This window comes from Antennarius striatus, chromosome 8, assembly GCF_040054535.1.
Source record: "Antennarius striatus isolate MH-2024 chromosome 8, ASM4005453v1, whole genome shotgun sequence".
In the NCBI taxonomy this organism is placed as follows: domain Eukaryota; kingdom Metazoa; phylum Chordata; class Actinopteri; order Lophiiformes; family Antennariidae; genus Antennarius; species Antennarius striatus.
Window position 1 is genome coordinate 11,530,649 of NC_090783.1, and position 26,059 is coordinate 11,556,707.

Below are 26,059 nucleotides of genomic sequence, written 5' to 3' on the forward strand. Positions count from 1 at the left end.
AAAAAAGGCAACTCTTTAAACAGAGAGTTGATAAGCTTGTTTGTAGAAAGTTTTCTGCAATTAATAATAATAAAAGCCCTTAAATCAAAGTCAATGAGTTTGCAACATTGTTAAGGTTAGTGTTATATGTAGCATATGAGTAGGCATCCTGTAGCTCAGTGTTACACCACATACATGCAGCATGCATGCTGCCTCAGGTTCAACTCCTGGCATCTGCAGTCCTACTGGGGCACATTATCAGTGTCAACAGTAGGCCGGTCCCAAGCCTGGTTACATGCAGAGGGTTATGAAAAGAACGGCATCTGGCTTAAAAAAAAAAAAAAGAAAACTTTTGCCAAACAAATATGAGTGTTCATCTAACATGAAAGAAGAATGTCATGCTGTCGTGGCCACTAATGGGACAAAAACAAAGGAAGTTTTATATGAGCAAGCATCCATTTCATAGGAATCCATTTTTTTTCTCTTTTAGACACCATGACTGTTGGATTGAAGCTGGGGATGTTGCTGTTGCTACTGCTGTCTTGTTGGCAACTGACATCTTCTAAAGAAGGAAAATCCACAAAGAAGGGCAAGAAAGGGAAGCAAGTTGTCTGTCCATCGTGAGTAAATATGAACTTTTTTTTCTTAAGATACACACTCTCTAAAGATTTTTTTATTGTAAGAATATTATCATCAGTGCTATCATCTTTACGTTAACCCATCATTATACAGATATTATGTGCAAGTGCTTGTACATTGCGCCCCTCGGCCTTTAGGGTCGTTGCGTTCCTGGAACCACATGGAATTGAGGAATCCGGGACCGATCTATTTATCTTATTATTTACAGTATCTGTGTAGGTTCTCAGTCATCCAGGTCATGGTTATCCAAAAGCTGTTTGAGTCGATCCACTGGACATTAAGAACGTTTTTGAAGACGTTTCGTCTCTCATCCAAGAGACCTCTTCAGTTCAGAGAGTGGCTGATCATGTCCCAGTTTATAAACCCTGTGGGGTGTGGTCAGTGCTTTTCACATTCCAACGACCGTTGTTAAAAGCTGTCTGTTTCCTCAACGATTGTAGGTGGGGGTGTCAAGGGGGGTTGTTGAGATGTGAGTTACACCTTTGTATGCTAATGAGGGTCATTAGCATGAGACACATCACCTGGGTCAATCTGCTGAGACAATCTTTTTGGGAGTTTCGAAAGGACATGATTATAAATGGGAGAAAGGTGATGTTGCAGACCACCCCCTCTATTCAGAGATGGCTTCTCCACTTTGACGTGGATGGCCTCTTTCACTCCTCTCTCAAACCATTTATCTTCCCTGTCCAAGATCTGAACATCTGTTGTGAGGCGACAGCGCTACCCACTGTGCCACCGTGGATACTAAATAAATGCATGGCTTTAGGTTAGGATATTAAACTGGTCATTTACTTCTTATCCTATTTTACAGTCAGTTGTCTCCAGAAGACTTGGCCCAAGTTCCAGCCAACTCCACCTCCAACATCTTGAACCGCCTCATGGTCAGTTATGACCCAAGAATAAGACCTAACTTTCAAGGTAATGCTATAAAAACTATAAATGAACTGAGAAATCTTTTGTACTTCTATCATCTTATTATAAATAAGAATACATTTTCCATTAACTGCTGTGAAGCTATCATTGTGTTGTTTAATTTGGGAGACCAAGGAAGACTTATTTTTGTACATGCAGGTTTATTATTAATGCATCTGGCTGGTAACATTTACAAAACCATTTTGGGTAAATGTTAGAATAACGTACATAAGTTATCCCATATTTACTCATTCCTTTATTCTTTGTACTGCATACCATGACCATATAAATGTGTATGTGTGTGTGTGTCTTGCTATGCACTGAGTTATGTTTAGGCAGAGGTCGGAAGGTTGAAGCTAGATCTAAACCTAGACATAGTCCTCCTCTCTAGGACAGTCTGTACAGAGTCTTCTGCATGTGGCACGTATCCGAGTTGTGTTGGAAGTCCGTCGTGTAGAGGGTGAAGAGAAGGGGGGAGAGTACCATGCCCTGCGGGGCCCCTGTGCTGCTGGTCACCACTGATGACAGACAGTTCCCCATACGGACGCACTGGGGTCTGTTAGATAGTCCGTGATCCAGCTCATGAGATAGGGGTCTACAGCCATGTCCTGCAGGAGCTGGGGCTGGATGGTGTTGTAGGTGCTCGAGAAGTCAAAAAAGAGCACCCTCACTGTACAGCTCCCGACATCCAACATCCAAGTAGGAGAGGGCCCGGTGGAGGAGGTACAGGACGGCGTTGTCAGCCCCAACTTGTGGCCGGTAGGTGAAGTGGAGAGGGTTCATTGTGCCCTGCACCTAGGGACTCATGAGCTCCAGGACCAGTTGCTCTAGGGTCTTCATCACGTTCTAGGTGAAAACAACTGGTCGATAGTCGTTGAGCTCTGTGGGGCGTCTCCGCTTGGGTACAGGGACAATGCAGGATGTCTTCCATAGGGACGGAACCCTCTTCAGCCGGAGACCTGGTGTAGGGGTTCACCCAGTTAGGCAGCACATGCCTTGAGGAGTCTTGGGGGGACCTGGTCTGGTCTGGCCGTCTTCCTTGGGCGAAGCCTCCTCAACGCAGACGTCAACTGTTCCACAGTGATGGCCATGTGTGGGGGCGTGGCACGTTGATCACTTTGGCCAGGGGTTCTGGCAGTTGAGGTGGGGAAAAGGTCTGGGTTTGGACTGAGGTAGATGGGTGAGGTGGACGGAGAGGGGGAGGCAGGTGAGCTTGACGGAGAGGGGGAGAAGGAGGCATGTGGAGTCAGGTCAGCTGGGCTGGGGGAACTCTGGGGACAGGGGCATGGAGTGGTGGGGGAGCTGAACCGATTAAAAAAGTTCATCAGCTCGCTCCACATTCCCCTCCACTGTACCGCAGCCCTCTCCATATCCGGTGATGGCCCTCGTGCCACTCCAGACTTCCCGCACCTGGTTGCGCCCAAGCTGGTTCTCCAGCTTCCTTCTATAGTTGTCCTTGCCCTCCCTCAGGCAGAGTCTCACTGCCTGCTGGGCCTCCCTCATCTCCTTCTCATTCCCACTCCTGAACGCCCGCTTCTTCCTGTTCAGGACAGCCTTCACTTCCTTGGTTACCCAGGGTTTGTTGTTTGCGTAACACTTGACTGTCCTGACAGGGACCACGGTGTCCACACAGAAGTTCATGTAATCCGTTAAACACTGGGCCGCCCCGTCGACATCCTCCCCATGTGAGCCCACGATGACATCCCAGTTGGTGGTCTGGAAGCAGTCCCTCAGCGTTTCCTCTGCTTCCGGGGACCACCTCCTGACCTGCAGTGTTGTTGCTGGCAGCCATTTCACCAGCAGGATGTAGGTGGGCTGGAGGCACACGAGGTTGTGGTCAGATTTACCTAGTGGGGGGAGTGGGGTGGCGGTGTATGCCTCCTTGGCATTCGTGCAAAACAGATCAATGGTTCTGTTCTTCCGTGTGGGGCGGTTCACATACTGGGTTAATGTGGGGCGAGATGAGTCCAAGGTGACGTGGTTAAAGTCCCTCGCGATGATGACAAGCGCCTCCGGGTGCCGGGTCCGAAGATCAGAGGTGGTCGTACAGATGGTCTCTCGTGCGGTCTCTGGGTCTGCACGTGGAGGGATGTAGACGGCAAGGACAATGACGTGTGAAAATTCATGCGCCAGGTAGTAGGGCCTGATGCTAACAGCTGTTAGCTCCAGATTCCGGTTGCACAGCGTAGTTTTCACAGTCACATGTCCTGGATGACACTATCTGTTGTTCGTGTAAACGATCAGACCACCTTCCTTCTTCTTGCCGGCGGTGTTCGTTTCCTGGTCTGTTTCGTACGGAGGAAAAGCCGGTCAGTCCGACGTTAGCATCATGAACGAAGTACATCAGCCATGTCTCAGAGAACACCAACAAGCTGATTTCCCTGTAGCGCTGCTCAGTCCTGCACAGCGCAGTCAGTTCGTCCACCTTGTTGAGCAGTGGGTTCACATTCCCCATGATGACCGAGGGAACCGAGGGTCTGACCCGCCGGCGGCTGTTAGCTCTAGCCGCTAGCCTAGCCTGCTTTTGTTTACCTCCCTGGCTCCCTCTGTAACGCCGCTGGATCTCGGTGGGGATGAGATCGCATATCACAGGTTCTCGTCTGACTTTCATGGACAGCATTTGCTCTCTGGAGTACATGAACACAGTACTATCCATTGTGGTTAAATAAATAAAAGTAAAGACTCAGATAAGACAAAGAAAAACGATAAAAAAGAAGACATACAACGGAGCAGACGAAAACCTGCGGCTAGCTCATGCATGCACAGTTCAGAAGTGATAGTTTCAACCCTTAGTCTAGATGCAACAACTCTAAAATCACCTTCAAACTTTTACGAGGAAGATTTGCCCTTTTTAATTCTTGGTCAAATTGCAGAAGGACATGGCGAGCATTATGTTAGTTTAAGTGGCTCAGTACAGTAAGCCATATCATTGAGTCGATTCAGGAGGAAAAAAATGAGAGATTGCCCTCCCATTGGAGGACTCAATGTGACCTTTCCAACCCTTCTAGTCTAAGTAATGCCAATGTGGTGGGGGTTTCGTTTTTCTTAAGGACAGGAGACAGTGTATTAAACACAAGATATTTATTTTGTCAATTCAAATCATGTATAGGTTGAGTAGCAGTACAATAATATCATCCACAGGTTGAGTATGAGTCCAATAATATCATCGATGATATTGACAGACAGACAGGTTCAACAAATATTTATCTAAGCATGATGAGAGCTCTGGAGACGATGAAAAAGTCCTCCGGTGTGTTGTTGCAGAACATTCTGGGTACAGGACAAAACGTCAAGTACCAACTAGAAAATGGATCACATATCTTTTTATACCCTAAAGGTGTGACTAGGGGGAGGTATTAACCTCGGCCCATCTGCTTTCAACCAGTTCTTTACGGGCTTTCAGTTGGTATGTCATGACCTCCAGACGTTACCAAAAATATCAAGTCGACAGTTTCACAAAACTATTTGATGACATAATATAATTAGTCACGCGAACCCTGTGAGGATCTGCTGCAGACATTCTTTGGATGTCCCTGTGCAGAAACATACATTCTAATTTCAGGTATAGCATATGAAATGATCTGGCTAGCTGCTTCTGTCAGTGTCTAACTTCTTCCAAGGATACCCACAGTCATGCAAGCATTTCCAAATATGGTCTAACAGGAATTATTTTCATGCAGCGTCTTCATGACCTCGAGAAATCCCGGGGGCACCTTCACAAGAGCTGAATAATATGACACACACAACACTCCAGATCTTTGGTTCAATTAAATGATATTATTTTGTTATATTATTGTATTACCCGCGACCTGCGTTTGCGGATTAAGCGGGTTAGAAGATGAATGAATGAAAAAATTATTTTATTATTTTATTATATTAAAAACTTTCCACCACATCAGCGATCTCCAAGAGGTCATATTCTCTAATCTTAGTGATCCTGAACTCTCCAAATCTAGTGAGGCTGAAAGGATTGATAGTACAGTGGCAGCATCTTCTAATCAGGGCAATGAAGACAACAGTGATGATGTTGACGCATGCTATTCTGATCATTTCGACATACCTCAAGAGAGAAGTCCCACACCTCCAGCAGAGATTTTGTCCATGATTATTGGGCACGCCCTAAACTAAGACATGTCCATGATTGGTGCTTTCAACAGAGTGTATCCTCTGTTCAGAGAATTAACTAGAAGACACCTTCCCAAGATATATATCAGGAATTCATTATGTGTCTTGGTATGGACACAAACTGTGACCAAGATATCAATGTCATGAAGCTGTATAAGACAGCAGGTCAAAACAGCGGTTTAGCACTAAGAATTAAGGAACTTTTCTCAAACAATAAACAGTGGATGAGAGCTTGGATGAGTCTTTCGCACCTCGCCTTTGGGCTTTACAAGGTGAAAGACTTTTTTTGGAAGTCACAGTGATTATTTACGTTGGATTGTTGCTACAGTTCAAAACTGTAATAACAGTTCCGTGTTTTAAACCATCTGTTTTAAACGTGATTGTTATGAAGTTATTGAAAGATAAGCCAATTGTTGGCTAGTTTGTTTTCAAGCTCAGGAGCTTTAAACTGAGAAGGTTCAAAAATGTTCTTTGTGTGTCAAAGATTAAAAGACATATACAGTATGTTTCTAAATACATGTTCCAATATGGAACACAGCTATCTTGCTCATAGACACACCGATGTATCTATGAGTATGTCAATCTATGAGTATGTCAATTTTTTCAGTATACTTTTTCAGTATACTTCAGTGTTATCGGCACCTCTGTGTTCTTACTTTCTTAGCTGATATCATTCATATTCCTATTCAAAATAAATCAATCATAATTAGAATTTTATCCAGATATTTCATTTACATTACTTAATTAGAATAAGTAATATCAAGTTTATACTGAAGCTTGTTATAGAGTTGCTATAGTAAATTATATCAATCAATCAATCAGTCAATTTTTATTTATTAAGGGCTTAAACCAGTGGTTCTTAATCTGGGTTTGATCGAACCCTAGGGATTCAGTGAGTCGGTCTCAGGGGTTCGGTGGAGACGGAGGTCAAGACAAAACACCCGACACGATGTGTTGGGTGTTTTTGCCGAACATACACAAATCATTGTATACGTCTGACACATCGTGTCAATTCGTGATGACACGTCCCCCTTAGCCATCACTGGCTGCAGATGATCATGCTTCATCGATTAGCCTACCTGTGCTACATGGGATTTTGGGCACTGAGTAGTCGATTTATGCCTGTCATGATGGTACGTCATCTGATTGCTTTCTTAATATTTTAATTCATAGTAACTATGTTGATCAAAAAAAATAAAGTGGTGGGACGAATATGTGCAACGTGAATTTACATGTACTGTATAACGGAATGTGATGGGAGTCAGCGTTCTGCATGATTTGCAATGTCAAGTTGAGCAACTCTAGTCTCGTACTGGCAATAATAAAAGAACACTTCCTTAAGCTGCATGGAAAACAAAAGAAACTTTCCTGTGAAAATGACATAAGTGTAGCACTTGCCAAGGTGAAGCCACACATATCTGGACTGGTTTCTCAATAACAACAGCAGAAGTCACACTGAATTGCAGGTAGGTCATTTCATGTGAGTTCATGCACCGTCTTGGTTTTGTTTTTTGAAAAAGGTGACATTAATGCACAATTCATTAAATACACCAGTAAAACATATACTTATGTCTTAAATTTTAATTTATTTATTTTTTATTAGAAGGGTTCTGTGAGTGAGCATATGAAACCGGCAGGATTTGGTACCTCCAACAAGGTTAAGAGCCACTGGCTTAAACACTTAGGGCTTAATAAACAGACATTTCAAAGCACTGATTTTGTATATAGCAGCAGTAATTATGCGCTTTTGCTCTGCTTGTATTTGTAATCAAACATCATTTAATCTGGAACTACTACGATGTGTAACTGGAACATTTGATCATTCTATAGAGGCAAGTATCCAAAGGATGACAATAAACAGGAAGAAAAGAAAGATGAATGAATATTCATGCATACATGACTTCCTAATTTATTACATTTGTGGGAAGTTATTACAATGTCAGGAAGTGAAGATTTTTACCATCCCACAAATGTAATAAATTCTCACAAACGTAATAATTATTATGTTTGTGGGAAATTAGGTATTACGTTTGTGATAGGTGATGGTATTATGTTTGTGGGAATGTTATTACATTTGTGGGATTATTACATTTAAAACTGCAATTTTTTATTATGTTTGTGGGGTTATTACATTTGTAGTTCTTACGTTTGTGGGTCTAACAAATACCGTAACAGAAAAAGGTTGTTACTCTGTGATATTATACCATATATGGTGTAATATCACCATATATATGTACTGTAAACAGGGACTGCCCAAACTGTCAGGACTCAAACACGACTGGCAAGGGGGACCCAAAAGCACGACAGAGTAGCAGGCGGGTAAAGTCTCAAAAAAGGGTTTAATTATACAGGCTGGGGTCAGGTTCCAAGGAATCAGTCCAGTAGGCAGAGGTATCCAATAAATGACAGGCAAAATGGGAGAGTCCAGAATCAGGCAGGGTCAGGCACGAAGCAATCATCAAACCAGGCAGACAAATCAGGTGAGGAGCAGGCAACAGGGTGGGTCAAGAGAGCAGACGGGATTCATACACGGTCATAAAACAGACAGGATACGTAGGCTGGAGAGTCAGGGTGGACACTAAACAATCTGGCAGAAAACAGAAGGCTGAGCTGGCATTTGAAGCGTAGAGGCAGATTGGGGAGTGGCTGCAGGTGTGTGGAGAGAGGACAAGTGAGTGGAATGAGCTGACTGCAAATGAGGGTAGAATCTGAAATGACAAGATATGTTAGCAAGAAAGAAAACAAAACTATTAGACCCGAGATGTGACACAAACGCAATAAAAATAGAAGGTTCGGCTGGGATGCTCAGAGCGGGGTAGAGATCTGTAACTGAGCCCATCTTAATCAATCAAACTTTATTTATAAAGTGCTTTTTATACAAAGTGAGTAGCCCAAAGTGCTTTACATAAAAACAATATAAAAACAGTTTACACAGGAAAAATCCCCCCCTCATCCCCAACACACACACAGCTAGACTAAAACGTTAAAAGTAGTACTTTAAAGAAAAAAGTAAATAAATAAAGAGAAAAATAAATTTTTAGTTAAAAGCCAAGTTAAAAAGGTGGGTCTTGAGTTTGCTTTTAAAAATTTCCACAGACTCTATTTTCCTCAGGTCCTCAGGCAAACTGTTCCACAAATGTGGGCCATAGTGGTAAAAGGAGGCCTCGCATATGTTTTGGTTAAAACTTTTGGTGTAATCAAAAGGGCAGTGCTTGAAGACCTGACAGATCTAGAGGGTGTGTATGTTAAAAGCAAATCAGATAAATAATTAGGACCAAGACCGTTAAGAGATTTAAAAACCATTAAAAGGATCTTAAAATCGATTCTGAAGCGTACACGTAACCAGTGCAGAGACTTTAAAATTGGTGTAATGTGAGCTCTCTTTCTGGTCCTCGTCAAGAACTCATGCAGCTGAGTTTTGGAGATGTTGTAATGGAGTAGTGCTTTTTTTGGAGAGACCAGAAAGAAGAGCGTTGCAGTAATCAATTTTACAAGTAATAAAAGCATGCATTAGCGTCTCTGTGTTGGTGCGAGATAAAAATGGTCTTACCCTGGCAATGTTCTTTAGATGATGAAATCTACTCTTAACCATACTTTTGATAAGAGCATTAAAATTCAATTTAGAATCTAGAATAACACCAAGGTTTTTTACCTGCTCAGATGACTTAAAAGCCAGGGCTTTGAGTTTTAAATTAAGTTTTACTCGGTGTGCTTCAGGACCAATGAAAAGTACTTCTGTTTTGTCCTGGTGGAGCTGTAAGAAGTTACCTGCCATCCATAACTTAATATTTAAAATGCATTTTAAAAGGGCATCTATTGGCTCAGTGTTATCAGGGGTCACAGCTATGTAAAGCTGTGTGTCATCAGCATAACTATGGAAATTAATGTCATGCCTCCTGATGACATCCCCCAACGGTAACATATAAAAATTAAAAAGAGTTGGACCTAAAATTGAGCCTTGGGGGACACCACACTTCAGTTCATAGCTCTTAGAGGAATAGTCGTCCATGCTTATAAAAAAATTATCTTCCAGTAAGATATGACGTGAAACAATTTAACAGTACCAGAGATGCCAATCAGGGTGTAAAGTCTGTCCATGAGAATTGCGTGGTCAACCGTGTCGAACGCTGCACTGAGGTCAAGCAAAACAGGAAAGTTTCTTTATGTCCATATTGCCCCTTAAATCATTGACAATTTTTGTTAATGCCGTCTCTGTATTGTGTTTGGCCCGAAAACCAGATTAGTATTTTTCAAAAATATTACGAGAGTTTAAAAAATCATTCAGCTGATTAAAAACAAGTTTTTCTAAAATCTTACTTAAAAAATGGCAGATTGGATACAGGTCTGTAATTACTGAGGACTGATGGATCTAAATTTTTCTCTTCGGAGTGGGTTTAACTATTGCAGTTTAGAGAGAGGATGGGAAAAAACCCCTCTGAAGCGAACAATTAATAATGTTGAGCAAATCATGGTCCAATAAGCCATAAACTGATTTAAAGAAGGATGTGGGGATGGGATCTAAAACGCAGGTTATGGGTTTAAGCTGAGAAATAACCTTTATCAACATCTCAGCATCAACCAAGACAAATTTCTCAAGTGTTTCCTCACTTGTAATGAGAGGTTCATTGGTATTACAATCCAAGGTTTGACAGTGGGAGAAGTTTGACCTTATGGTATCAATTTTAGTATTAAAATGGGCTGCATTTTCCTCACAGTAGGATGACATGGTATTTGTGTTATTAAAAACGGGATTGATTAAACAATCAATTGTTGAAAAAATAAGTTTTGGGTCGTCACAGTTGTCACTGATGAGTTTAGAAAAATGTGCTTGTCTTGATTGCTTTATTGTCTTATTATAGAAAATCATCTGTTCATGGTAAATTTGGTAGTCGTTGGTTAATTTGTTTTTCCTCCATCGTCTCTCAGCTATCCTACAGTTTCTCTTTTTTCTCTTCTCTTTTCTTTTTTGACTTCTCCATTTATCCAGGGAGGTGTTGGATTAGAATTTTTTTTTTTTTCAGTTTTAAAGGGGCAACTGAATCAAGAATGGACTTGAGTTTACTGTTAAAACTGTCAACCTAAAAATCACAAGAGGGGGGTAAAATAATCTGCCGGAATGTCTTGTAAAAGGTTGTCCGTTCTCCTCGCGAGTAAAAATAAAAACTGTTGTCTTCTCCTTTTTGTGAGTGTTTTGAATGTTCCAGTGTTTTAACCTTACAGTAAAGACAGTTTGGTTACAAATGACTGTATTCTGTTTTAACATTTATGCAGTGATCGAATTAAATTTATTGGAAGGGTTGTAAATAATGCAAAAACATTATTATAAATTTACAATTCCCAGAAGATGGACAGGCAATAGCAACAACAAAACAGTTGACCAGAAAAAAAGAAATGTTTCACAGATTTAAAATGTTCCAAAGCTCAAAGTAAAGTACCATAACTGTAATCCAGACAGAAAAGTCCCTCAATTCATAAATTTATTTGAATAGGGTTAAAATATACGATAAGATGAAGGGAAATTCTTCCGCTTTGGTATGTCTGCATCGGTGACGTGCGGTGAGGTTCATGGCTGGTGAGGCACCAGAGTCATCATGGTCATGTGATCAGATTTACAAAAATATCAACCTACAGTGTAGCTTATTCACCACTTAATTAGCAACAGTGAGTGGGTTATGTTAAAGTCTCATTGCAGAATTATTTACACATACAAACTGTAACACACAAATAAGCATATTTGATTAAAAAAATGTAACGTTGTTACCTACCTGTTAATATGTCAGGTTTACTTGAAAATGAAGTCCATGCACTGCTCCCTCTGAACAAACACATTAATAACCTGTTTGTAGAAATTGTCCGTATCTTCTTTCAGTTTGTAATATGTAATCCTCCATTTGAATAGGCGAGTGGGAAAAAAATTGCTGCACTTGACTTAATGTAGATCGTAGCCTGCATTCACTTATTCTTCGGATGAGGAGTCCCAAGACGCATCCCTGGGATCACCAGCGTCCCCTATCCATGAGGCCGGGTATTTTTGTAACTCACCAAGTGCCTTTTAACAGCGGTTTCAGGACCGCTCAACTCAAGTAGAACGTTACACACATTCAACTGTTGACAAAAAAACACTGGGCATTACATACATTAGCTAAATTACTGGAATTTAGTTTATAGAGCAAACGTGTTTGAACATTTTAATAGCAACATATAGAGAGGTAGTATTACGGTCTCACTGTATAGCGTGCCAGCCCAGCTATCTGAGCTATTGCGCAATCCATAGTGAGGCATGGCTGGCTGGTGCCTCACCGCAGGTTTCTACTCAGTATTTCAGTGGTAAATGTGAAAATTCATCGATATGGAGTAAAAATAACCTCAAATTGGTTACATTAAACGGAAAATAAGTTTATAATACACATCGCTGGATAAATATTAGTATTTTATTTAATTATTTCATTTTCCATTTTTTTCTTTCATGATGGCAGGTGAGGCAGGGCCTCACCTGCCTCCCCTGACCGCACGTTACTGGTCTGCATCATACTGTCATACAAGGCAGGCGCGGTCTACACTCCATCTCATCACATAGCTCTGCAGTGCTGCTTGCTGTACTACACAAACACACTGTCCCACTCACGGTTGTCACACATGCAGTCATTTTAACACCGATAACCCAAAGGTAAGACTTAAATATAAATTTAGATTAGAAGGTCAATGTCAAAGTAGTATCTTAAGCAGTTTGTCAGTAATGGATTGGTTGTGACTGTTACTACCATGTTTCGCTTCCTATTGTAGAAGAAGCTGCTCCTTTATCCTCTCAAGATTCTCCACTGTGTGCTTGTGTATTTCAGGCATCCCTGTTGAGTCCAGGGTGAACATCTTTATCAACAGCTTTGGGTCAATCCAAGAGACTACAATGGTGACACACACACACACACACACACACACACACACACACACACACACACACACACACACACACACACACACACACACACACACACACACACACACACACACACACACACACACACACAGAGTTTGACTTTAGATTAACACTTAATGTTAAATAACTTTGAATTTAGTACTTTTATAACTTATTATTATTACAGTGTGAAGTATGGATACATAGAATAAATAAGATAATAAATAATAATATAAATAATAATAAATAAGCATCGCATTCATGAATCATTATGAAATAAAACTTTTAAAAATGTAGGATATTTTGAGGTCATATCGCCCAGCCTTAGCCCTAAAGAATGTAAATTTTTACTGTTTTTATAATTTATCTGACAAGGCCTTTCATACTGCTCCTTATATAATTAAGGATGTCAGGAATTAAAGGATCAAACAAGTCTATCGTAGTGCTTGTTTCCACAGCCATGGATGCTGCAATGACTACTTTAACACAGTGTGGCAATGCACATGCTACACTGTCCAATTTAGATGAGGCATACGCTATTGGCTTCATTTTATCTCCATATTGTTGTACCAAAACTGAGGTCATAAAATGACTTTTACAATCTACCATCTGAATAAAAGGTTTACTGTAATCTGGCAAGGCTAGAGTCCAGTGCTAGATACCAGAGTTTGCTTTATTTTACAAAAGGCATCTTCAGCCTCTACTGTCCATTTTAGAGGTGCTATTTTAAGGTCTTCATCATACATCATTTTACTCAAAGTTGAGGTTATTTCCACATAGTTTGGCACCCAATTTCTGCAATAATTTATCAAGCCTAAAAATGACATCATCTGCTTATACTGTGTGGTTTACGCGATTGAAGAATTGTAGTTTTCCTGTCTTCTACAATGGTTCTTCCTCCTGCACTCAGATTATGTCCCAAGTATTTCACCTGTTGTTTACACATCTGTAATTTATTTTTACTCACTTTATGTCCCTCCTCTGCCAAATGTTTCAATAAGGCCACTATATCTCTTTTACATGTTTCTTCGTCTGGTGATGCTTGCAAAACATCATCCACATAAATCAGCATTTGGCTATTTCCTGGAGGTTGTAATTTTGCCATACTGGCACTCATTGTCTGAGAGTAAATGATTAAACTCTCTCAATACCCATGGGGCAGTTGAAATGCAAACCAAAGCTGACTGTTTATCAACAGGTATAGAGAAAAATGCATTACTGATGTCTACAACAGTGAACACTTTGGTATCTGTTCGGAGTGAATTTTAACAAAGTGTAAAGGTCTGGGACGCATGGTGCTCTGACAGCATTATTTACGGCCTGTAAATCTTGAACCATGCGCCATCCTACAGACACTACTTCCTTTTTTTTTTTTTTTTTTACTTGGAAAACTGGAGTATTGTATGGCGAATCATTACATTTCATTATCAAACCTGCAGCTGTTAAATTATTAATAACTGGTTTTATACCTTCATATGCATCCTGTGTCAATGACAGTAAGTCTCTGGTAATAACAACTTTACTGCTGCAGCTGTATTAGACTCTCCATCTGAATAGACATAAGTTACAGTGACTCTTGCTGGTGTGGCTTTAGTTAAACTCTTTTCATAATTCTCATCAGGGCCTGGTGTGACTTTGCACCAGAGTGTGATGTGTAGATCCTTCTCTGACATTTTGTCTTGTGGTTTTGATGCCATCTTTTCTCCCTCTGTCATCAGAGCTGTGGTTCTCATGAGGTTTTTTATTTGGAACATCAAGGAAGTAATAATAAGACAGTTCACCTGTTTCCTGGAGAACAGAAATGTCTCCTTTTTGCAGCTCTGCTTTTCTCTTTACTACAATGTTTCCCTCAAAACTTGGCACTAATGCTAATCCTAGCAATAGCAGACCATCACGGCCTAATAGATTTACTGGACAATCAGGAAACATTAATATGGACATCTGACAGGACTGTCCTTGGGGATCTCTCAACCAAACAGGTTCTAATTGTGGTACAGCGGACATTTTGCCATTAGCAGATCTCACTATCACGCTCTGGTTACTCTGTCTGGAGTCTGGAATAGACTCCTTACATATCATTCTTCGTGCACCAGTGTCACAGAACAAAGTCACAGGTTTTCCATTTACCATTAGCAATGTTTCTGGTTTTACTCCATCCATCAAAAACAAATCTTGTAAGTTTATAAGAACTTCTTTTGTCTCACATTCCACTTTAAAGTCTTCCTCTATTTTTTTTTTCAGTCCACGAATCACATTCTTTTAGTCAATCTTAAACTTCTCTTACCTTATCAGGACAATCTCTAACTATGTGTCCTTCCTTCCCACAACATCAACATCCTGACATGTTCTAGCTCCACCTCTTCCAACTCCTCCTGTTTCTTTTCTTTCACTATTTTCTCTTATCAACATGCTCAAACTTTCTAAATTATTTCTGTGCAATATTCCCAATTATGTAAACCCCTTTTTATGATATGGTGCCAAAATAAAACATTTATAACCACATTTTTACCCCATAATTTGAATTGACTCAATGGGTAATATAAATTTCATACTTATACTTTCAATGGGCTTATCGGTCACACAATGCACACTGACACTGATCTGCCCATACCCATATAATTGGATCTTATCAAACACACACTAAATTTGGGTGACCTTATTTCAGCCAGGTGGCTGGCATAACACTTTCATACTGAGAAGCTCTCCCCTATAGTATACAGAGAATATACTGTATACCAGACACTGAAAGACTCACCACAAAGTTTATATCAATTACTTATATAATTTATACATTCATATGCCCATTTTATTTCAATGGAATATATGTGCTAATTCTTTCCTTTTCTTACTTTGTCTTTATACTTTTTCTTTCGTTATTACTTTTATCTATTTTTCCCCAGTATTTTGTAGCTACCCTTTATTATTATTAATAATATTATTATTATTATTATTATTATTATTATTATTGCTTCATGAAGCGCTGCTATTTTTATGCGTTTAATTGACCTCCAATATATACTATCCTCTATTATCATCTGTCTTAAATTTTAAACCTTTTTAGGATCCTGTTTTTTGATAAGTTTCCAATCTTTACACTGCAGTGTATTTTGGGGTTTTATTTTACTTATTCTTTGCCCCATTTTTAGAACATTTAGTCCAGTCTGTCAACACCTAGGGTGCTCTAAAAACTGGTTTTCTGTCAGTAGGGCAGCAAAACAATTTTCTGTTGTGGTAATTCTCACTTCAACTCTTTCGAGTGGAGAATTCTTGCCTTTGCATCCACGCCAGTCTGCTGCTTACAATCCTACTGTTTTAGTATGAAATAAAATACCTAGTGGTATTTTATTTCCATTCACACTCTCACTCTCTCAAAACGTTTGTTTCACGGAATTTAAGCATCTATTTTGCAGGACTCTGCCATCCTCTATTTTATACGGAATTTGTCGGACTCCGCCGTCCCCCAATTCACATGGAATTTGTCGGACTAGTATTTTCAGGGTTTTTCTTTTCACTTCACAATGATCCTCAGTCATTCACTTATTCTTTAAAGAAACTTTAACTCACCACTGTTGTCTTCCCTCTCTCGAAATACCGTCAACCCGTGGATCCCAGCTGGTGATTTTGAGGCCAGTCCTGGAAAGGATCTAATAGGCAGCTCCTAGGCTAGCCTGCCGTGGCCACGGTCTTTCCGGTGTCCTCGTCACCCGCTGGAATCCTTAGGTATAATGGCATCCGCCTCGAAGGACCAAATTAATGTCAGGTTTAAACAACCTAGAACATTTAAAACACACTCACAAAAAGGAGAAGACAACAGTTTATATTTTTTACTCGCGAGTAGAATAGACAGAGATGTGCTCATTTATGGATCTCCAACCTGTTCTCGAAATGTCTCTGCCGAACTCTCTCCTTTTTCCGCTTGGGGAGTTCCCTGTTTACATTATATTTCTAAGGGATGGGGCAGAGAAACAACAGTAAAACAACACCTGTGAAATGATGCCATTAAAGAGTTAATAATTCTTCTTTTTATGACATCCTAGTGTTTTCGCAAAAATCCAAAAAAAAAATCTCCTTAAAAGAAAACAACCAGGCACATTCCTGACTAGCAGTTCAGAGGTCACGCCCTGCTCAAGGGACCTCTACTATCACTCCAGTGATCCCATTGCTATTGTTGTCTCCCTGAAAAAATAACTCAATACATAGCAAAACACTTACACACAGACATAAACATTTATATGGTCATGGGGTGTAATACAACGAATAAAGGAATATAAAAGAGTAAATATGAGATAACTTATATACATTATTCTAACAAAAGAAAGGTTTGATTTCCCAAGAGATATAAAAGGCTGGGAATGACAGTCGTAAAACAGCAGAATGTAGATGATATGCAGAATCACCGATAGACCTGGTTAATAAGACAATGCAGTGACGTGCTGTGAGTTCATGGCACTGACATCATCATGATCACGTGATCAGATTTACAAAAATATGAACCTAAGTTTATTCACCACTTAATTAGCAACAGGGAGTGGGTTATGTTAAAGTCTCATTGCAGAATTATTTACACATACAAACTGTAACATATAAATAAGCACATTTGATTAAAAAAACGTAATGTTGTTACCTACCTGTTAATATGTAAGGTTTACTTGTAAATGAGGTCCATGCGCCGCTCCCTCTAATCCTTCATTTGAATAGGCGAGCGGAAAAAGAAAAATGCTGCACTTGACTTAATGTAGATCGTAGCCTGCATTCACTTATTCTTCGGCTGAGGAGTCCCAAGACGCATCCCTGGGATCACCAGCGCCCCCTATCCACGAGGCCGGGAATTTTTGTGCCTCACCTAGTGCCTTTTAACAGCGGTTTCAGGACTGCTCAACTCAAGAAAGAAGTTACACACATGCAGCTGTTGCAAAAAAAACCACTACATTATATACATTAGCTAAATTACTGGAATTTAGTTTATAGAGCAAACATGTTTGAACATTTTAGTAGCGACATATAGAGAGATAGCATTACGGTCTCACTGTATAGCATACCAGCACAGCTATCTGAGCTATTGCACAATCCATGGTGAGCACGGCTGGCTGGTGCCTCACCGCAGGGCTCTGTTCCTTATTTCAGCGGTAAATGTGAAAATTCAGCGATTTTGAGTAAAAATAACCTAAAATTGGTGACGTTAAACGGAAAATAAGTTTATAATACACATCGCTGGATAAATATTAGTATTTAATTTATTTATTCCATTTTCCATTTTTTTTCTCCCCTGACCGCATGTCACTGAGACAATGTCTCTCTCTGCAGGATTACAGAGTGAACATATTTCTTCGTCAAAGATGGAATGACCCACGTCTGCGACTTCCTACTGACTTTAAGAGTGAGGCACTGACTGTTGACCCCAACATGTTTCAGTGCTTGTGGAAACCAGACCTTTTCTTTGCCAATGAGAAAAATGCAAACTTCCACGATGTCACACAGGACAACATTCTGCTCTTCATATTCAGAAATGGAGATGTCTTGATCAGTATGAGGTATGCACACCAACATCAATTAGCAAAACCTTAACGTGTGACTTAATTACCCAGCTGTGATCCAAAATGGGAGGTTGTTCTTATGCATATGCTTAGATAAATGTATTTGTCCTTGTTTGAATGAAACAAATTTCTTTCCAATGGTACCGTGTTCACCTTTTCAGGTTCTCAAATTAGGGATCATGTTTCCTGGTCTCTGTCTGATGGAGAACACAGTGATCACCTGTTCAAGACCTTTTTTGATCTTGAAGGATTCACTTTTGTTAGGCTTTTCTGTTTGCTGAATTTTATTTCAACATAAACACATAAAGTAAATAAATGTATACATGAAGTTTCTCTCTGGGTGCTTTCAGATAGTCATTGAGAATTATTCAGAAATATTTCCACCTGTTACGTAATTAATCCCAAACAATGAGTAGTTTTTATTGTTGTGTATTTTAGTCTCACAAGAAATTCAGTTCTTTATAATGGAAAGCAGTGGTCATAGACGGATGTTCATGGCCTGAGGCTGTGCGAGAACTTTGTCACCCGGCATAGCTTCACACCTATGTTTGAAGACGTACTGATTTGTCTCCCTATAAACATTCCTCCAGGCTCCTCCATAGGTGTTAAATTATATCATCTACTCTGAGAAGCTGAAGTTGCTGCAGACTCTGAAGTCCTGCTACTATTAGAGTCAGTGAGAGTGATCACAGGCTCTTCAATGTCCTGCTGCTATTACAAAAAGGGAACTAAACACAGCTGTTGAATGTCCCACTGCTTCTACAGACAGGGAATTAACAATGAAAAGCTATGTCCTTTTGCACTGAACATTGTGTTCATGGTTTTGAGGAAAAAGCATTGTAAAACAAATAAAGGAGAGAATCAATTATTGAGGCCTGGAAAAATATTATTTATTTCAAAGTTTTCAATGTAGGATACAGAGCGTGGGGGATTCAGATTGGGAAAATGAGTGGATGTAGATGGGTTACTCTTAAAGTCAGAACTCCGATTCAAATGGAGCACTGTATCCATGGATATCAGGACTCTTCTTTTTCCTGAAGACTTGTGACCAGAAGGTCTTCTTTTGCTCTTCATCCTTAACAACTCCTGAGAAGATAAAAGTTATAGAGACTAAATGTCTAATAGCATTGTCTAATAGAACAGGATGAGAGGTTACAGTTATGTTAAGCTCAGTACTGGTGTTTATGAAAGGAGAACAATAGAAGCTATATTCACGTCAGTTCAATTCAAAAAAACTTTATTTGACCCCAAGGGGTAATTGAAGGCATAGAACAGCAGTATTACAAGAGCAAGATTGGTGCAAAAAATACAAATGCAGAGTTCAAGAAGAGCAAAAGCATGCTATTTGACACACCTATCTGTGTCTATCGCTTGTGTGTATGTTTGTGTGTGTGTGTGTGTGTGTGTGTGTGAGTGTGTGTGTGTGTGTGTGTGTGTGTGTGTGTGTGTGTGTGTGTGTGTGTTTGAATTAGACACGAGATTGTGTATAGTTTGAAAAATCTTTATATACCCATTAATTTTATCGTTGTATCTGTGTTGCTCATGTCAAACCAGATAGCACATCTTATTGCATCTGATAAAATTATATGTTATTGCTGCATTTGACACAATTGGCCATCAGATTCTAATCAAATTAACTTGAATATTTAATTTACATGAAAAGAGTAAGGGGCAGCATGGTCGCAGAGTGGGTAGCGCTGTTGCTGCACAACAAGGCAGGTCTGGGTTCGAGTCCCATCTGTGCGGAGTTTGCATGTTCTCCCTGTGTCTGCGTGGGTTCTCTCTGGGATCTCCGGCTTCCTCGCACCTCCAAAAACATGCACCCCAGGTTAATTGGCCAGTTCCAAATTGCCCGTAGGAATGAACGTGTGTGTGCGTGTTTATGTGTCTATGTGTAGCGCCACGGTGCACCTAGTGTGGTGTGGAAAAACACACATCTATATATATGGTATATACTATACCTGGCACAACTCATTCAGAGGAAAAAAGACAACATGGAAGATTTTGTGTTCAGGAAAAAGACTTTGCAGCTGGATGGTGGCCGTATATTGGCCATAGAGTTTAGAAGTAGTGGGCTGATCCCCTTCGTTGATCTATACAGCTATGAAACAACGCCTGAAACCCTTCATCTGAGAATCTATGCAACTGAAAAACTGAAGACGTCTATTGAAGAATTTATCGATTACATGTGACTAGCCGACACCGATGGAAGTGTACTACTTGACTGTATGCCTGCGAGTATAGCCTTGAAATCAGATTCGTTGGCACAGCCTCTGGGGGGCACTTTCCTCATTGACTGTTCCATATCTCACTTCTGGTTGTTGGTGAGATATCGTGCCGAATACCATAACGGGGAAAGACCAAAGACTGTGGTGGAGAAAGAGCACTACTATCCAATTCAACTAGCGTTCAAGCTGCTAGACTTCCCCCATCTGCACAGTCTCTTACAGGAAATTGATCAGTTTTTCAGTGGGGAAAGACTGAAGTGAAAACGTCAGTTGTTGGAAAAGCATTTAACAGTCCGATCTGGAGCTGTTCTTAATGATATTTTGTACAAGCGACGTCTAACCCTGCAACCTGCTCTTGAATCAACGTCAACTCACTCAACTAGTCCCTCCTACCAGACCACACCCACAGCCGTAATATATATATATATATATATATATATACACACTGTATGTTTGTATACGTACAAGAACTTGTACGAGAGCGCTGTACTTATGGACTACGTTATGGCTGACTTTTCAGACAACGCTGCCGACCCTCCTAGGGGGCAGTATCACAATGAAGAACTTCCAGACCTTCTGCTGCTCGTTTCTCAAGACTCTTCAGGAGATAGCATCTTGTATAAGCCAATTTTCCATGGTTGTCGAGATGATGATTCCCTCCTTTGCACGGCTTGTGAAACGGAAGAATCGTAGACCTCGACCATCACCTCTGTAGGGTATATAAGTCCTACAGCCGAGGTATCCTGTTCTGGAGAGTCTCTCCACAACGCTGCTGACCTACCCTGTGGGCCTCCACCATACTGTTCATACTGGGGACAGCACGGGAACTTCAGAGACTCAAGCAACGGTAGAGTCTACATTGCAGCCACTCTCAACAACCTCCTGACACCTCCTGATTCACCACAGCCTCAGTCTCAGATGACAGCGAACGCCGTTTTCCTTGATATTGTGAAAGCTTGTGTCGCTAGCGCCGTGAAAGTTGTAGTGCTGAAGCATATTAAGAGAAATTGTTTCGGGTGTCAGACAGATCATCCGAGTCAACACCGGCATGCTTGTCTCTTTCCTACCCAGCCTGGATATTTTTCTGCTAACTTTGAAGAGTTAATGGTGGACTTGCTGACCTGGGAATTTCTTCCTGCTCTCAAGTATACATTGAAGAAAGCCAGGTTGGACATAGTAGAGGCTAGAGCGGAAGGAGCAGCAGAGGCCTTCCTACACGATCTGAAGGCCGAAGCACACATTTTAGAAAAAGTTGAAGAGATCACTGCGGGCTACACAGCTGGAGGAGATGAGGAGAGGAAGGATTTGCTGGTAGAATTCCTCGGCTTCTGGAACTCTTAAATCGGACATTAATCTGCAAGAGGGGTGGAAAATTAAAAAAAAATATGGGTGGTTATTTTTTCAAACCGTCTCCTAAAATAGTTGACAATGCAATTTTGAAGCAGGCGATTGCTAATTGTGTCAATGATGTTTCACTATATCAGACAGACGTGATTGTCAATAGAAAAGCCTTGATCTGTTTTGAACGTGTGTTGGCTGGTGTGAGAGAGATGGCTGTATTAGAGGATTGGAAAAAACTGGTGTATACCTGTTCAAACTTAAATACTGATAGTTTTGAAAACACAATGTGTAAAATTGTGGAATGTGTTTGTATCGGCATTTTTAATCATTCACATTTATATGTGTTGTATGCCTTTATAGTGGATGTTTTATCATTTAAACTGAAAAATTCACACATAGTAGATGTGAACCATGTACTCGACAAGACTTCATTGTTAAAGCTTTGAATGTGACATGATATGTTTTTGAAGTATGATGATACTTTATCGTAATCAATAAAACTTGTGAAAAACACAACGTTCTATTTTCATCCGTTCACTAGCAGACATGACTTCAAGAAAGACAGAGCGTGTATTCAAGAGAATATATTATGACCCACGAAAAGCGGGATCATATGGAGGGATAGAAAGGCTTCAAAAAGCTGTAAAAGAGCAGACTGGTGAAAAAGTTTCAAGTGTCCAAGTCGAGGATTGGCTGTCAAGTCAGGATGCTTACACCTTGCACAAAACAGCTCGAAAAAACTATGCTAGAAACCGTGTGTTTGCACCACACCCTCTGTATCAATTTCAAGCTGATCTTTGTGATATGAGTGCTCTTTCGAAAGACAATGACGGTTTTAAGTTTCTGCTGACTGTAATCGATGTTTTTTCAAAGAAGGCTTATGCGCAGGCCTTGAAAAACAAAACGGCTGGCGAAGTGGCATCGGCTTTTGCCTCAATATTAGATGAGAGCGGTATCCCGAGTAAAATCCAGACTGACGCTGGAAAAGAATTTTTTAATCGCGTCTTCAAAAAACTGATGAAGAAACACAACATCCGACACTTTGCAACCGCCAGTGAGCTCAAAGCATCAGTCGTCGAACGCTTCAACAAAACTTTGAAATCCAAAATGTGGAGGTATTTCACTGCGAAAAACACTCGTTGATACATAGATGTAATTAAGGACTTACTAGATGGATATAACAACTCTTATCACAGCAGTATAAAAATGCAACCGTCTGAAGTGACTCCTAACAAGACGTCATGTGTGTTTTAAAATTTGTATGGTACAGTCGACCTGTCTAAGCATACTGTGTTTAGATTCAAAGAGGGTGACGTTGTGAGGAAATCAAAGTCCCACGGCGTATTTGATAAAATGTATGAGCAATCATTCACCGATGAATATTTTATCGTGAATGAATGTATCCCTAGAGTACCCCCGGTGTACAAATTAAGGGACATAAAAGGTGAAATTTTGAATGGGACATTTTATGAGCCTGAACTGCAAAAAGTGAAAATCACATCCGACACACTATTTAGGATAGAAAAATTTTGGATAAGAAAATCAAAAATGTTCAGAAAGTGGTTTTAGTCCGATGGCGAGGGTGGCCTAGCCAGTTTGACTCGTGGCTGCCGGCTAAAAAGGTCGTAGAGCTTGGGAAGAAGACAAAGAAGAAAGAAACACGGATAAAATAGTGGCTGACTCTTTCTATGTGACACTACCCTCCAACGCCTGTCGTAACATTTTCCCGAACAACAACAGTTTGAATTTCACAATAACTTTATCCCAACCCATAGAATTACAAGGAACTTATGAGGTGGCGCTAGCGGATATAATGTACTGCAACACGTGGAATAATGCTGACACTTCAGAAAACGGTTTTGAGATTATTGACCATTCCGCCACGCACCAACCCCCGCTCTACCTTAAAATTCCTACAGGCCGTTATGAGTCTATTGAACTGATAGTGAAGGAGCTGAATGCTATCTTACAGACCACATCATATGGTCCAGTGGTTTATTACAATTCTATAAAGAAAATAATTTCTATATTAGGGACTGACAGGTTCTCTCTGAAATTTTCACCACGTTTGTCTTACATACTAGGGTTTGAGGAGGGCATATGGGTACGGATTGGTGGAAAAACAAGGGCTAAATATCCTTGTGATATTAATGGAGGACAGTATAATTTTTACGTCTACACGAATATCGTGGAAGCTCAACACACAGGGGACTATGCAGTCCCCCTCCTCAGAATCGTTAAAAAAGAAGGCTCGTACGGGGATGTTATCACATTCTTTCCTACACACCCTCATTACATCACGGTGAACAAACAGCGGATACAGGATATACAGATTGAATTGAAAACCGATTTGAACACTCGGATTTGATTCAGCTACGGCAAGACCATATGCAAGCTACACTTTAGACCTCTATCAAAGTCTTTCATCTGAATTAGAGATAATAAGTAAAAAAAACCCCAAAACAACAACAATGAATTCACAAAGATTTGTGAATTATTATGTGAACAAGACCGGCGCGGGGTCATTAGGCGGCTTTGTTGGAGCTCCAGTTGTTTATGGGAGGGGCCTCGGTGCAGTGCTCAGCAGAGCCTTCAGATTTGTCCTCCCCTTTCTTAAACAAGGAGTTAATATCATTAAACCACACTTGAAATCAGCGGGGATAGCAGCAGACGTGGTCAGGACAGTAACCAACCGTTTAATTAACCGCAATGCCCAGCCACAGGAAGGATCCGGACTCGCGCGAATAGCACGTAGAAAAGGAAAAAGACCTGTATGTGCATTATCAGTCACCATACCGAGAAAAAAGCGTAAAATGCAGGGGAAATTACAGAGAAAGGTTAAAAGTCAGTAGGTCGGGCGAAATATATTTTAAACATGTCTCTGACACACCGTCTCTCGACCGAGTGCACCAAGTCAGAGCTCGACCTCTTTGCTCCACCCATGACTCAGCTGTTCATCGAACAAAACAATTATGTTGAGATTTTCTCTCTCAATTCAATAGCCGATCAAGAAGTGTTGGATTTCCTGATACCTGGAAGTGGAAATTTTTATTTAGACCTCAATTCAACTCTTATCTACCTACAGCTCAAAATCAGCAAAGCAGATGGAACTAATCTAGATGCCGGCGACGTCTGTGGGATAATCCAATACCCACTAAATACTATTTTCTCACAGGTGGATGTGAGTCTGAATGATGTCCTCATCAGCTCGTCCTCAGCCACTCATCCTTACAGAGTGGTTATTGAAACGCTTCTTAATTTTTCACAAGAAACGCTGGAGAGCGAGTTTTCTGCAGGCCTCTGGTATAAAGACACTGGCGTCGACCTCGATTCCATCGGCATGACCGCTGACGCGCCTAACAGAGGGTTAGTCAAGCGTGTGAGCTTTGCCAGGGGATCAAGGACATTTGAGTTGATTGGGCCTTTGCATACCGATATTTTCTTTTCCGAGAGACTCCTGTTAAACAATGTGGATGTGCGATTAAAACTCGTGAAAGCGAAAAGTGCTTTTAAACTGATGTCTGCAGCGGGTGATGAGTTCAAGTTAAACATTTTAGGGGCAAGCCTTTTTGTGAAAACAGTTCAAGTCTCGCCAGATGTCATGCTAGGGCATTCTGCCGCTCTCATGAAATCAAATGCCATTTATCCTATAAGTCGGGTAGTGGTGAAGAATTATAGTATCCCTGCGCAGACTAGTGTATGCTCGCAGGATAATTTATACCTGGGTAGACTTCCAAAATACCTTGTGGTAGGGCTGGTGGACCATCGGGCCTATGTAGGGACAAGCGAGCTGAATCCTTTCAACTTCCAACACGCTGATCTTGAATACCTAGCTTTGAGCGTAAATTCCCGTTTTGTCCCATCTAAGCCCTACCAACTACGTTTTGATACACATCAGACTGTTCGCGAGTTTTACAATCTTTATCTAGGTAATAATAGACACATTAGAGACTCCCCATTATGTATAGACCGAGAGAATTTTGAAAACGGCTACAGTTTATTTCTTTTCAATCTGACAAGAGACGGGGAAATTGACAGTGAAGCTCTTTCATCCTCAGAACACAGCACGTGCCGTTTGGATTTACGCTTTCGAGTCGCCTTACCCGACTATGACTTTGATCGTCTACGCGTGTTATGACAGTGTTGTAGAAATAAACTCTAAGAGACAGGTTCTAATTGACTATTAAAACGGGAAAAAAAAAAGAACAACCTTCAAATAGAATCTATTCTGAGACCTATCCTGGGCGAGTCGTTCGGAGGTGTTTTCCCAAGCGATTTATTACCCTCTAAGATTGGTAAGCGACCATGCTACTTAGTGGCCAACGTGCACCCACAAAATCGGGAAGGTGAACACTAGATTGGGATCGCCGTCTTAAAGAATGGAATAT

General features: G+C 40.6%; 1 protein-coding gene across 1 annotated transcript in view; it reads left to right on the top strand.

Moving 5' to 3' along the window:
• The first annotated feature begins 474 nt into the window (after positions 1 to 474).
• The window catches only part of LOC137600387 (glycine receptor subunit beta-like), an 86,972-nt gene continuing 61,387 nt past the window's right edge, over positions 475 to 26,059 (top strand). Inside the window, exons 1-4 of the mRNA XM_068321993.1 lie at positions 475 to 599; positions 1,430 to 1,536; positions 12,495 to 12,562; positions 17,873 to 18,099. Of these exons, the coding sequence (XP_068178094.1) occupies positions 475 to 599; positions 1,430 to 1,536; positions 12,495 to 12,562; positions 17,873 to 18,099 (527 nt within the window). The remainder of the gene's footprint in view (positions 600 to 1,429; positions 1,537 to 12,494; positions 12,563 to 17,872; positions 18,100 to 26,059) is intronic.